Source organism: Lynx rufus, unplaced genomic scaffold (genome assembly GCF_022079265.1).
Source record: "Lynx rufus isolate CCGP_SWC_20201006 ecotype Redwood Valley unplaced genomic scaffold, mLynRuf1.p SCAF_11, whole genome shotgun sequence".
Classification (NCBI taxonomy): domain Eukaryota; kingdom Metazoa; phylum Chordata; class Mammalia; order Carnivora; family Felidae; genus Lynx; species Lynx rufus.
Genome location: NW_025814825.1, coordinates 2409763 through 2424959, shown reverse-complemented (window position 1 = coordinate 2424959; position 15197 = coordinate 2409763). Strand labels below are relative to the sequence as shown.

The window sequence follows — 15197 nt, the reverse complement described above, 5'->3', positions numbered from 1 at the left end:
ATATTAATGCTTATGTAAGTCCTCTGTGTCATTTCTTAAGTTCTTTTGTTCCTAGCACTATCTTGATTCATAATTTAAAAGATAGAATGTTGGAAGGCCAAGTATCAGATGTAATATCACAGTGCCCAGTGCAATGAAAAATTTAATATTCATCAAATATTTACCTGTCATTCAAATTAGCCACCCTCCCCCACCATTATTTGTGATCTCCTGTCCCCTTCACTGTATCTGTCCCTAGACTAAATCTTCATTTGGATGATTTTTTTTCTGTCTCTGACTCAGAAAGACAGGTAATGTGTTTACTTTGTAATGTTGCTTGCTTACATTAGATTCCTTCAGAAAGCAGAGTCTTATAGGAAGCCTTAGGTAGAGGGAGGTGATAGAAAGTGGGGGAGGAGGGAGAGCTGACAGCATGTGTGTAACTAAGGTTACTACTCTTGGCAACTGGAGATTAGCTCCCTGAGGACTCTCTGAGGAACCTTGTAAATACATCTGAGGATGTATCCCTTTGAAATTTGGGGGCTGAAGTGTATATTCACATGCTCCCCTCTTTGCTGGCAGAGGGTTGTCCCCAGAGGAGTAACTCCCCCACACTTCTAGGCTGCGGGAGTGACCTCTGCCTCACAAAATCTTGAGGCAGAAAAGTAAAGAGACTTGGCAGGTGCTTAAAGGGAGATAATTTGAGTGAGCAGAACTGTCCATGGAGCTAACGCATCTGCTATGACCACTGTGCCTCTTGGGCAGACCACTGCCTGGCACAGGAAGCAGATGTCTCATAAATACTTACTAAGTGAATGGAATAAATGAGATGATGGAAGGAAGTGCTTTGTATACAGCTCAGCAGACCAGGTGCTGCTATCAATAATAATGTATTAGGATCTGTGCTCCCAATGGATCCCTTGTCCTCAATCCCTTCCCAAACTCTTCTTTTTGATTCATAGGGGTTTTTGACCACACCCATGGCTACTCTACCTGCTTTCTTCTCTCAGTACTGATGCTGGCCTCATGGGCTTGACTCACACCTCACACATTCTTTGGACATTGGTATGGTTCTGACTGTTTCTGGGCTCTGTTCCAGCCCACCAAGGTGAGGAGCGGTATCTATTCCAGTGCAGCTGGGCTGCCTTGTGTTCAGTGTTTTTCTTAGAGTCTCTTCAGGGACATGATTCTTCCTTTTTTGGAATGTGTCCCCTGGAAGCTCAGGCCAGAAATACCCAGAGCACTCCTGTACTCACAGAAGTCCTTCACCTGTGCTCTTCAGCCACTGGTATCCTCCCATTACCTGGACCTTTAGGATAATGTTTCCCAACTAGGAATGCCCTGGAGTGCTTGTTAAATACATATTACCAGTGCATTCCTTTGGGAATTCAACTTCAGTAAATGTGGGGCCCAGGAATATGTTTTTAATAATACTGATTGATAGTAATCTTCAGAGAAGTATGAAAAGCAGTGGAGACTGGGTTCTAATAATTAGTGCCAAGGCATATTATTAGAAATCAGCATTCTGCCTTTAACCATGACCTCCTTCTCCCCTCTACGGGAATTTATTTACATGGAAAAGTACATACATGGTTTGAAAAGTCAGTTCATAAAGATCTACTGACTACCAGTTCTGTTTTCTGTCAGTGGTCTCTTGAGGGTCATTTAAGATTCAGTGCCTTGGTTTCTTTATCTTTGAAGATAGCTGCCCAGTACGTAACCTCAGTCTTTTGGCACAGAAATTTGGTTAAAAGAAAACACCAATAAGAGGATGTCTTTAATATAGCTTAGACTCCCTAGAGAAAGGAATTTTATATTTACTGGTATTGAAGATTGTTATTGTTGCTAATAATACTACTGGAATTTATTGGCATCTTGTCTGTGTCTGCATATAGAGCTATTGTTTATACATAAAGAATGTTTTGCTCAGATGGTTGTCCTCTTGGGATATACCTTTTGTTTTTAAAAGAGTTTCAGGAAACAACAGTCATACAGCTAGCCAGTAGTCATCCGGGTATACATTAGTGTATCCCATGTTGCTTTCTGAACAGAGGCTCAATTTATTTATTTATTTATTTATTTTTTTTTATTTTATTTTTGGGACAGAGAGAGACAGAGCATGAACGGGGGAGGGGCAGAGAGAGAGGGAGACACAGAATCGGAAACAGGCTCCAGGCTCTGAGCCATCAGCCCAGAGCCCGACGCGGGGCTCGAACTCACGGACCGCGAGATCGTGACCTGGCTGAAGTCGGACGCTTAACCGACTGCGCCACCCAGGCGCCCCAGGCTCAATTTAATGCAGTGGAATATCTTGAACTCTTAAGAGTGATCCAAAGTTCAGCTTGGTTCAGACTTAAGGTTCTGATTCTATATGAAGCATTCTGAAAAGTGTACTGGCTGCTCTCCTTTTACTCTTTCTGCCCGGGTTTTCTAAATGTGGATTAGAACACCACTTGCTAATCTTCAGCAGATCTCCCCAGGGAAGAAATGTAACTGTTTGTAGGAATGAGAGTCATCCTATCCTGCCAGTCCTGCTAGAAAATTACAGGTGGGGAAAAAGCATGCGTTTTATCATAATTATTGTACATACTTGGGAATATACCAGAATTGGCAGCTGTCCATAACCCTAGGATGAATACTTTATTAACAAACATCGAGTGCCTACTATGTGCCAAATGTCAGGATTAGCCCTAGAGATAAAAATAACAAGCAAGACTCACAAGGTCCCTGCTCTATAGAGTGCTCCATCATGAAAGAGACAATCAGATAATTATAGAAATACACAATTAGGGACTATGCTATGGAGCAGATGTAGATAAGAATACAGGAAGAACATATAAAAGGGAGACCTGATTATGAGCTACCTTGTGTCTATAGGATGAATGTGTTAATTAGGAAAGAGAATGGAGAGGGAACAGAATTATGGGCACAGGAACAGCACATACAAAGGCCTGAGGTGAAAAGGAACATGGTGCATCCAAAGAACTGAAAAAACTGTCAGTGTAGTAGTAGCAGAGAGTGAGAATGGTGTGAATTGAAGTTGAAGAGGCTAACAGGTCCTTGCATGTGAAGGAGCAATCATTCACAATGTCCTAGGATACTTTAAGAATTTTGGTCTTTATTTTAAGTGTCATGTGGAGAAGGGAAATGATAAGGTGGTTGTGTAGAAAATGGTTTGTGGGAGTAGAGGGGAAATAGGGAGACCATGGTGGTAGTCCGAAAGACAGATTATAGTCGTTTGACCTGAGGTAGTAGTGATGGAGGTGGAGGGGAAGAGGACAGATGCAGAAGTTATTTGTGATAAGAAATTGAAGGACTTCATAATACACTGGCTATGGGGCTTGAAGGAGAGGAAAGTGTCAGAATAACTCTCAGATGTCTTCCATGAGGAAGACATTGGATAGAGGGAGAAGATTTTCACTGAGATGGGGAACACCTTCATCTGCTAATTTAATTATAGATAATTGAAAGGTTGATATAAAAATTCTATGCTAAGATATTGCTTCTTCACAAAGTATCACATCTGGGGCTTGACACTACCCTTAGGCCAAGAAAAATATCTTAATGCTTTGTTTATTTTGCTATTTTGAATTCCAGTGCACATTCTGAGGGAAAACCACTGCAGAATGACCATATAGATTGACTCAGCACATGCTTTAATTTCCCAGCAATGTGGAAACACCAAAATTTTAAAAATTTGCACTTCAGTAGGTTATCCATAATTTTTCAGTGACCAAAACTGGATGCAGTTCCATCCAGGAAGAAGCACTTCTAATATCAGCACATAATTAGGTTTTATATTTCTCTGTTAGAAGTGCTTTTAATTCAAAATATATAATGGTGGCAATGATGATAGTGTCAGTGTTGGTGGTCATGGTGATGACAATAGTGGTGATGGTTGTAGTGGCAGTGACAACAATGGTGGTGATGACACTGGTGATGGAGGTGGTAATGACAGTGGCAGTGGCAGTGATGGTGGTGGTGGCGGCAGATACAATAGTGGTCATGGGCGATGGTGGTGGTGGTGATGATGGCAGCAGTGGTGGTTACAATGATGGTGGCAGCAGTGGTGGTGACCTTGGTGGTGGTGATGATGGATGTGGCAGTGATGACAGGGACTATGGCAATGATGCCAATGGTGGTGGCAGTACAGTAGTGATTGTGGTGATGGTGGTGGTGGTGACAATGACACATTGGTGTGACACATTGTTGTCACAATGGTGGTGATGGTGACAGTAATCATGGTGGTGGTGACAATGACAGTGATGGTAGTGGTAGTAATGCTCAGAAGCAGGACACTCCCATCAGTGCTGAGGGCCATAATCATGCTTTGAGGAGTCCAATCTACATTTCCTGTTGCTTCGACCACAGAGCAGGGCAGAGTGCTCTGACTGGCCTTCTCATCACTGACCTCTCCAGAAACATGCATTTGGTAGAGATTTGCTTGATTCCTTTCCTGTTATTATTTAGGGTGAAGAGAAGCAAGAGAATTGGAGGGAATGTTTCAGTGTGGCCCAGTGTTTGTATTTAGGTTAGCTTCCAGGAAGATTTACAAATGGTCCCAGCAATATCTTCAAATACCTTTTAAAAAAAGGGGGAACTTGAAACACCTAGCTACTGTTCCAGTTTTGTTTTCATAGCTAAACTTCTCTAGTGAGAAACTTTCATTTCTGTTTCCTCTTCTGCCATGAAGTTTATCTTGTTCAATTCCACTGGCCTTTTGTTTCTCTGCTTTCATTCTCATCATCTCCAGATGACTGAGATTTTCTAGCAGTGTGAGTTTAGGCATTCCATATGCATGCCCTGTTCTCCTTGCCTTGCTTTCTTTTTCTCCATAATACTTAGCATCTGGTGCACCATAGCTCACTGGTTTATATCTGTAGGTTCTTTCTCCTTGTATGAAAATGACAAGTTCCATGAGGGCAGAGACTTTGCTTTACTGTTTTATTCCAAAAATCTGCAGTCGTACCTGACACATAGTTGGAGGTTCATAAATAGTAGTTTAATGAATGTATAAAGTTGTTTAACTTCCCTGTTTCCTGTTAAGCCAAGTGATATAGTAATGCTAATCTCATATAATCACTATGAAGATTAAATGAAATAATGTAAGTAAAGTACCTGGTGTTCCCAGCCTGGCATAGTAATGGCTGGCAATTTGTTAGATGGTCCTTGACACCTTTTTTTTCTTATAGCTTCTTTCTCTTTAATATTTAGAATGATATACTAAGCTTCTTTACTCCTAGTGATGGATCTATACTTTCTTTCATTTGTCTACCAACTGACCAGTTTCAGAGACCTACCCAGTGGACCTGAGTAAGGAAGTCCCAGGTTTTGTCCCTTTCAGTTTGCTTATTCACAAGACTTTGATCATTGTTAATAAAATATACCATTAATTATCATCATTTATAATTCGATTATGGTATTTTTCATATATGATTCTAGAATCCATGTGTTATTTTTAATACGCCTAGCAGTAGTATCATGAATTATCCTATGAGGTAGCTGTCATTATCCTCACTTTACAGTTGAGGAAACTGAGGCTTAGAGAGATTGATATTTTACCCATGGGTACATACACCTAGTAAGTGGTGAAGAACTCATTCTTAGATCAGCTTCCTTCTGTTTCTTCCTTTACCCACCCATCTGAAGGACAGGTACTGAGTGTATGCCATGCTAGGCATAATGCTAGGCTCTGGCCACACTGATGCTAGACTCTGGCCACACAACAGGGAAAATATCAAGGCAGAACTTGTGACAACACATCACTGTTACCATCACCACCAGACCTCTGCTGAACACACTGTAGAGTTCCAATTCTAGGTTGAGCCCTACTGAGGGATTACTTCTCTATTTCAGACTGAAAATATCTAAATCTAAACTCATGAATTGCCTCCCTTTCTGCCAACTGCTTAATCTTCCCACCAAAATTAAATATTTATTTACCTCCATTATAAAAACCACCTGTCATCTTTCTAGTCACATGTCTCAAAACTTGGGAATAATTTTGATTATCCTATCTCCTTTATTCCGTACTTTAAATACATACCCAAGACTTCTTGATTGTTTTTATCCTTGAAAATATCTCTCTAGTTTCTACCTCCCCAGTTCCTTTCTACCATTCTAATATCAGCCTCTATGGCCTGATCCCTGACTTACTGAAATTAGCTTCAAGACTTGGTGTTAGCTTTATCCTCTGCTTCAGATTCCACTAAATCATAAGCCTCCTAAAGGCCTAGAGTCTTATTAACACTTACCTCCCCAATACTATACCAGGCACATAGGAAACATTCAGATAGCTATTGAATTAAAGGACCCTTGATGCTTAGACCACAGTTTTCAAAATTGATCTTGAGGTTTATTTGGAGATTTTAAGTAGTTTTCCTGGAAGATCATGTGAGTGTAGTACAAGTAGTCTGTACTCTGTATCTTAGTAATACATATTTTTAACAAAGTCTATTTCTGCTTTTTCCAATAATATATGCTATCTTAGTATTTGTTTTAAATTCCTAGACAGGGGCGCCTGGGTGGCGCAGTCGGTTAAGCGTCCGACTTCAGCCAGGTCACGATCTCGCGGTCCATGAGTTCGAGCCCCGCGTCAGGCTCCGGGCTGATGGCTCGGAGCCTGGAGCCTGTTTCCGATTCTGTGTCTCCCTCTCTCTCTGCCCCTCCCCCGTTCATGCTCTGTCTCTCTCTGTCCCAAAAATAAATAAACATTGAAAAAAAATTAAAAAAAAAATTCCTAGACAAATTTATGTTTAAAATATAAAGTAGTGGGTCCAGGAAGATGGCGGCGTAGGAGGACGCTGGGCTCACCGCGCGTCCTGCTGATCACTTAGATTCCACCTACACCTGCCTAAATAACCCAGAAAACCGCCAGAGGATTAGCAGAACAGAGTCACCGGACCCAAGTGCAGACGAGAGGCCCACGGAAGAGGGTAGGAAGGGCGGCGAGGCGGTGCGCGCTCCACGGACTGGCGGGAGGGAGCCGGGGCGGAGGGGCGGCTCGCCGGCCAAGCAGAGCCCCCGAGTCCGGCTTGCAAAAGCGGAGGGGCCTGACGGACTGTGTTCCGACAGCAAGCGCGACTTAGCGTCTGGGAGGTCATAAGTTAACAGCTCTGCTCGGAAAGCGGGAAGGCTGGAGGACAAAGGGAGGGTGAGCTGCGGAGCCCCCGGACGACAGAGCTCAGTTTGGCGGGGAACAAAGGCGCTCGCCAGCGCCATCTCCCCCGCCCATCCCCCAGCCAAAATCCCAAAGGGAACCGGCTCCGGCCAGGGAAATTGCTCGCTCCGCGCGAACACCCAACTCTGTGCTTCTGCGGAGCCAAACCTCCGGCAGCGATCTGACTCCCTCCGGCTGCCACAGGGCCCCTCCTGAAGTGGATCACCTAAGGAGAAGCGAGCTAAGCCTGCCCCCCCTGCCGCCGTGCACCTTGCCTTCCCACCCCAGCTAATACGCCAGATCCCCAGCATCACAAGCCTGGCAGTGTACAAGTAGCCCAGACGGGCCACACCACCCCACAGTGAATCCCGCCTCTAGGAGAGGGGAAGAGAAGGCACACACCAGTCTGACTGTGGCCCCAGCGGTGGGCTGGGGGCAGACATCAGGTCGGACTGCGGCCCCGCCCACCAACTCCAGTTATACACCACAGCACAGGGGAAGTGCCCTGCAGGCCCTCACCACACCAGGGACTATCCAAAATGACCAAGCGGAAGAATTCCCCTCAGAAGAATCTCCAGGAAATAACAACAGCTAATGAGCTGATCAAAAAGGATTTAAATAATATAACAGAAAGTGAATTTAGAATAATAGTCATAAAATTAATCGCTGGGCTGGAAAACAGCATACAGGACAGCAGAGAATCTCTTGCTACAGACATCAGGGGACTAATGAACAGTCATGAGGAGCTGAAAAACGCTTTAAAGGAAATGGAAAACAAAATGCAAACCACCACAGCTCGGATGGAAGAGGCAGAGGAGAGAATAGGTGAACTAGAAGATAAAGTTATGGAAAAAGAGGAAGCTGAGAAAAAGAGAGATAAAAAAATCCAGGAGTATGAGGGGAAAATTAGAGAACTAAGTGATACACTAAAAAGAAATAATCTACGCATAATTGGTATCCCAGAGGAGGAAGAGAGAGGGAAAGGTGCTGAAGGGGTACTTGAAGAAATAATAGCTGAGAACTTCCCTGAACTGGGGAAGGAAAAAGGCATTGAAATCCAAGAGGCACAGAGAACTCCCTTCAGACGTAACTTGAATCGATCTTCTGCACGACATATCATAGTGAAACTGGCAAAATACAAGGATAAAGAGAAAATTCTGAAAGCAGCAAGGGGTAAACGTGCCCTCACATATAAAGGGAGACCTATAAGACTCGTGACTGATCTCTCTTTTGAAACTTGGCAGGCCAGAAAGAATTGGCACGAGATTTTCAGGGTGCTAGACAGCAAAAATATGCAGCCAAGAATCCTTTATCCAGCAAGTCTGTCATTTAGAATAGAAGGAGAGATAAAGGTCTTCCCAAACAAACAAAAACTGAAGGAATTTGTCACCACTAAACCAGCCCTACAAGAGATCCTAAGGGGGACCCTGTGAGACAAAGTACCAGAGACATCACTACAAGCATAAAACATACAGACATCACAATGACTCTAAACCCGTATCTTTCTATAATAACACTGAATGTAAATGGATTAAATGCGCCAACCAAAAGACATAGGGTATCAGAATGGATAAAAAAACAAGACCCATCTATTTGCTGTCTACAAGAGACTCATTTTAGACCTGAGGACACCTTTAGATTGAGAGTGAGGGGATGGAGAACTATTTATCATGCTACTGGAAGCCAGAAGAAAGCTGGAGTAGCCATACTTATATCAGACAAACTAGACTTTAAATTAAAGGCTGTAACAAGAGATGAAGAAGGACATTATATAATAGTTACAGGGTCTATCCATCAGGAAGAGCTAACAATTATAAATGTCTATGCGCCGAATACCGGAGCCCCCAAATATATAAAACAATTACTCATAAACAGAAGCAAACTTATTGATAAGAATGTGGTAATTGCTGGGGACTTTAACACCCCACTTACAGAAATGGATAGATCATCTAGACACACGGTCAATAAAGAAACAAGGGCCCTGAATGAGACACTGGATCAGATGGACTTGACAGATATATTTAGAACTCTGCATCCCAAAGCAACAGAATATACTTTCTTCTCGAGTGCACATGGAACATTCTCCAAGATAGATCATATACTGGGTCACAAAACAGCCCTTCATAAGTTTACAAGAATTGAAATTATACCATGCATACTTTCAGACCACAATGCTATGAAGCTTGAAGTCAACCACAGGAAAAAATCTGGAAAACCTCCAAAAGCATGGAGGTTAAAGAACACCCTACTAACGAATGAGTGGGTCAACCAGGCAATTAGAGAAGAAATCAAAAAATATATGGAAACAAACGAAAATGAAAATACAACAATCCAAACGCTTTGGGACGCAGCGAAGGCAGTCCTGAGAGGAAAATACATTGCAATCCAGGCCTATCTCAAGAAACAAGAAAAATCCCAAATACAAAATCTAACAGCACACCTAAAGGAAATAGAAGCAGAACAGCAAAGGCAGCCTAAACCCAGCAGAAGAAGAGAAATAATAAAGATCAGAGCAGAAATAAACAATATAGAATCTAAAAAAACTGTAGAGCAGATCAACGAAACCAAGAGTTGGTTTTTTGAAAAAATAAACAAAATTGACAAACCTCTAGCCAGGCTTCTCAAAAAGAAAAGGGAGATGACCCAAATAGATAAACTCATGAATGAAAATGGAATTATTACAACCAATCCCTCAGAGATACAAACAATTATCAGGGAATACTATGAAAAATTATATGCCAACAAATTGGACAACCTGGAAGAAATGGACAAATTCCTGAACACCCACACTCTTCCAAAACTCAATCAGGAGGAAATAGAAAGCTTGAACAGACCCATAACCAGCGAAGAAATTGAATCGGTTATCAAAAATCTCCCAACAAATAAGAGTCCAGGACCAGATGGCTTCCCAGGGGAGTTCTACCAGACGTTTAAAGCAGAGATAATACCTATCCTTCTCAAGCTATTCCAAGAAATAGAAAGGGAAGGAAAACTTCCAGACTCATTCTATGAAGCCAGTATTACTTTGATTCCTAAACCAGACAGAGACCCAGTAAAAAAAGAGAACTACAGGCCAATATCCCTGATGAATATGGATGCCAAAATTCTCAATAAGATACTAGCAAATCGAATTCAACAGCATATAAAAAGCATTGTTCACCATGATCAAGTGGGATTCATTCCTGGGATGCAGGGCTGGTTCAACATTCGCAAATCAATCAACGTGATACATCACATTAACAAAAAAAAAGAGAAGAACCATATGATCCTGTCAATCGATGCAGAAAAGGCCTTTGACAAAATCCAGCACCCTTTCTTAATAAAAACCCTGGAGAAAGTCGGGATAGAAGGAACATACTTAAAGATCATAAAAGCCATTTATGAAAAGCCCACAGCTAACATCATCCTCAACGGGGAAAAACTGAGAGCTTTTTCCCTGAGATCAGGAACACGACAGGGATGCCCACTCTCACCGTTGTTGTTTAACATAGTGCTGGAAGTGCTAGCATCAGCAATCAGACAACAAAAGGAAATCAAAGGCATCAAAATTGGCAAAGATGAAGTCAAGCTTTCGCTTTTTGCAGATGACATGATATTATACATGGAAAATCCGATAGACTCCACCAAAAGTCTGCTAGAACTGATACATGAATTCAGCAAAGTTGCAGGATACAAAATCAATGTACAGAAATCAGTTGCATTCTTATACACTAACAATGAAGCAACAGAAAGACAAATAAAGAAACTGATCCCATTCACAATTGCACCAAGAAGCATAAAATACCTAGGAATAAATCTAACCAAAGATGTAAAGGATCTGTATGCTGAAAACTATAGAAAGCTTATGAAGGTAATTGAAGAAGATTTAAAGAAATGGAAAGACATTCCCTGCTCATGGATTGGAAAAATAAATATTGTCAAAATGTCAATACTACCCAAAGCTATCTACACATTCAATGCAATCCCAATCAAAATTGCACCAGCATTCTTCTCGAAACTAGAACAAGCAATCCTAAAATTCATATGGAACCACAAAAGGCCCCGAATAGCCAAAGGAATTTTGAAGAAGAAGACCAAAGCAGGAGGCATCACAATCCCAGACTTCAGCCTCTACTACAAAGCTGTCACCATCAAGACAGCATGGTATTGGCACAAAAACAGACACATGGACCAATGGAATAGAATAGAAACCCCAGAACTAGACCCACAAACATATGGCCAACTCATCTTTGACAAAGCAGGAAAGAACATCCAATGGAAAAAAGACAGCCTCTTTAACAAATGGTGTTGGGAGAACTGGACAGCAACATGCAGAAGGTTGAAACTAGACCACTTTCTCACACCATTTACAAAAATAAACTCAAAATGGATAAAGGACCTAAATGTGAGACAGGAAACCATCAGAACCTTAGAGGAGAAAGCAGGAAAAGACCTCTCTGACCTCAGCCACAGCAATCTCTTACTCGACACATCCCCAAAGGCAAGGGAATTAAAAGCAAAAGTGAATTACTGGGACCTTATGAAGATAAAAAGCTTCTGCACAGCAAAGGAAACAACCAACAAAACTAAAAGGCAACCAACGGAATGGGAAAAGATATTTGCAAATGACATATCGGACAAAGGGCTAGTATCTAAAATCTATAAAGAGCTCACCAAACTCCACACCCGAAAAACAAATAACCCAGTGAAGAAATGGGCAGAAAACATGAATAGACACTTCTCTAAAGAAGACATCCAGATGGCCAACAGGCACATGAAAAGATGTTCAGCGTCGCTCCTTATCAGGGAAATACAAATCAAAACCACACTCAGGTATCACCTCACGCCAGTCAGAGTGGCCAAAATGAACAAATCAGGAGACTATAGATGCTGGAGAGGATGTGGAGAAACGGGAACCCTCTTGCACTGTTGGTGGGAATGCAAATTGGTGCAGCCGCTCTGGAAAGCAGTGTGGAGGTTCCTCAGAAAATTAAAAATAGACCTACCCTATGACCCAGCAATAGCACTGCTAGGAATCTACCCAAGGGATACAGGAGTACTGATGCATAGGGGCACTTGTACCCCAATGTTCATAGCAGCACTCTCAACAATAGCCAAATTATGGAAAGAGCCTAAATGTCCATCAACTGATGAATGGATAAAGAAATTGTGGTTTATATACACAATGGAATACTACGTGGCAATGAGAAAAAATGAAATATGGCCTTTTGTAGCAACGTGGATGGAACTGGAGAGTGTGATGCTAAGTGAAATAAGCCATACAGAGAAAGACAGATACCATATGGTTTCACTCTTATGTGGATCCTGAGAAACTTAACAGGAACCCATGGGGGAGGGGAAGGAAAAAAAAAAAAAAGGACGTTAGAGTGGGAGAGAGCCAAAGCATAAGAGACTGTTAAAAACTGAGAACAAACTGAGGGTTGATGGGGGGTGGGAGGGAGGGGCGGGTGGGTGATGGGTATTGAGGAGGGCACCTTTTGGGATGAGCACTGGGTGTTGTATGGAAACCAATTTGTCAATAAACTTCATATAAAAAAAAAAAATACAAAAAAAAAAATAAAAAAATAAAAAAAAAAATAAAATATAAAGTAGTAAATATTTTTTTTCATTAAAGGATATCACTCTTCCATTTTTCTGGTGCTATTACAACTCTATAGAAATGCAATTTGAGAACCACAAAGAATTACAAAGAAATTATGAACCACTAAAAATTTTAGATGTTACTGGATTGGACAGGTTAATTTCTATCCTCAAGAGGGTTTCCCCCATTTGGAATAGAGCAATTGAGTATTTTCTGAATCCCTAAAATTACTGTGTTTGCAGATCAGGAAATTGATGAGGATAGGATGGGTGTGCCAGCAGTGTTCTTCCTCACTTTGTTTTCTCACTGAGTGGACTTTCCCTGAGCTCATTCTTGGACCATTAACCTTCTTTCACACTCAGGAGATACATGCTCATTTGTGGTGTAGTAGACATCAGTGAATCTTATATGATTTTGTTTTTTCATATCCTTACTTTTCTTATTTTAAGTAAATTGTTTGCACAGTTAGCAATGCCTTTGGACTGAATAAATTTTGTAATCTTAATATTTTGAAGAAATTATGCTTGTGGCATTTTTAAATGTGCATCATGACTTAAAGAAATCATTAATCTTATTGACCATTCAAAGGTCATGTATGCTTTCTTCAGGACTCAAATTGAAGTAGAATAATAGATATAAATAATTATGTCCCCAAATAAAGCTTTTTATAAATGACTTAATGGTGACTAAATATTTTATTAAGAGAGCAGGACTTTTTATAAGGATATTAACTATAATTTAATATGCTTATTATATAATATCATGCAAATTGTTGTAGAAAAACTTGAATGTTATGTAACAAATACTATTGGATTATAACATTGACAAATCATGATTTGGAATTTAGCATCGGTCAGTAGTGAAGTTTTGCTTTTTTGTATTTAAACTAAAAAAAATGATTCAGAGTAGATTTGCCTTATTTTATTAGAAACTATGTAGTGGCAGAACCTAGCTTCACAATGTTACCCAGAAATTGCTATGTTTTTTGTGTTAGTAAAAAGACAGCATGAAATTTTCAAATGCTGTCTTCAGTGAACAAATGGTATCCTTCTGTAGTGACTGTATCAGATCTATCTGATCACATAAGACTTTTTTTGAATGAATGAAAAATATTGAATTTGTATTAGGTACTCAAGATTCAGCAGTGTAGAGAATGGACAAAATCACTAACTTCTTGGAGCTTACCTTTTAATGTGGAAATGCAAACAAACAGATTACTTTCAGATAGTGATAAGTGCTAAGCAGAAAATTAAGGACAGTGTGATAGTGATTACTTCTAGTCAGGGACATCAGGAAGTCTTATTGGGAGGTGACATCACAACTGAACTGATGTTTACATGCTGAGAAGAGTCTGTTTATGAAGATCTTGGGGAGAACAGTTTGGGACAAGTGTGAAGGTTTGAATGGGAACCAGCACTATGTGTTCAAGAAACCAAGGGAAGGCCAAAAGAGCCTGGAGTGTAAGGAACAGGATATGAGTGTTGGGAAGTGGGATCAGGCAGGCTGGCAGAATTTAAGCACTGATATAATATATAATAATAATAATGTGTTGTACACTATTATAAGGAGTTTGGATTTTATTCCATGGTCAGTGGGACACCACTGAGGGTTTTGAACAAGGGTACAGCCAGATCTGTAGCTGCCAGCTTCAAATTGTACATTGTTGAAAAGTTTCTTTTCAATGGAAATACGTTTTCTTTGTATTTTATAGAATCGACCAGAGGGCTACCATTTGGTCAAAGGACACTTTTGAGACTCGGCAAGAGTTAAATGAGGTAGGTGTCATCATTATTAGTTCTATGAACATGAATTAGCTAATCATGAAATGTATTATTCTTTTTCCTAGTATAAGGAATTCTTTCTGATTAAAACTTTAAGTGTTTTTACTCTTAAGTGAATTTGTTTTTCCTGTAGCTCTTTGGATAATGTTTTTCCTCATTCTGGAGCAAATATATTTAAAATATTATCTGCAAGATTGCTCACTGTATCTTGGACATAAACCAAGTCCAGTAGTCATTAAAAAAATTTTTTTAACGTTTATTCATTTTTGAGAGACACAGAGAGATGGAGCATAAGCGGGGGAGGAGCAAAGAGAGAGAGAGAGAGGGAGAGAGAAACAGAATGTGAAGCAGGCTCCAGGCTCTGAGCCATCAGCCCATTGCCCAATGTGGGGCTCGAACTCACTGACTGGGGGATCATGACCTGAGTTGAAGTCAGATGTCCAACCGACTGAGCCACCCAAGCTCCAGTGGTCATTTTATTACACTCTTTTCAACTTTGCATTAGGATTGTATAATCATGGCTATGGCAGTTCCATTTGTAGAATTTTCTCTTAATTTTATTCTCCCTCTATTTCTAATGGCAAATATAATCATGCTTACTATTTATCCATGGAGTATAATATAGTTTGGTGTTTGCAGTATGGTCTTCTTAGTATGCTTTGAAACGCTGAAGTCCTGTTTTCCACTCCAAATGGTT

At 40.7% G+C, this 15197-nt stretch overlaps 1 protein-coding gene across 5 annotated transcripts in view; it reads left to right on the top strand.

Moving 5' to 3' along the window:
- FAM13C (family with sequence similarity 13 member C) overlaps nt 1–15197 on the top strand; it is a 167331-nt gene that overhangs the window by 68360 nt on the left and 83774 nt on the right. For all 5 annotated transcript variants that reach the window (XM_047071765.1, XM_047071742.1, XM_047071773.1 and 2 more), the window contains one exon: nt 14431–14494. In XM_047071765.1, the coding sequence (XP_046927721.1) occupies nt 14431–14494 (64 nt within the window). The remainder of the gene's footprint in view (nt 1–14430; nt 14495–15197) is intronic.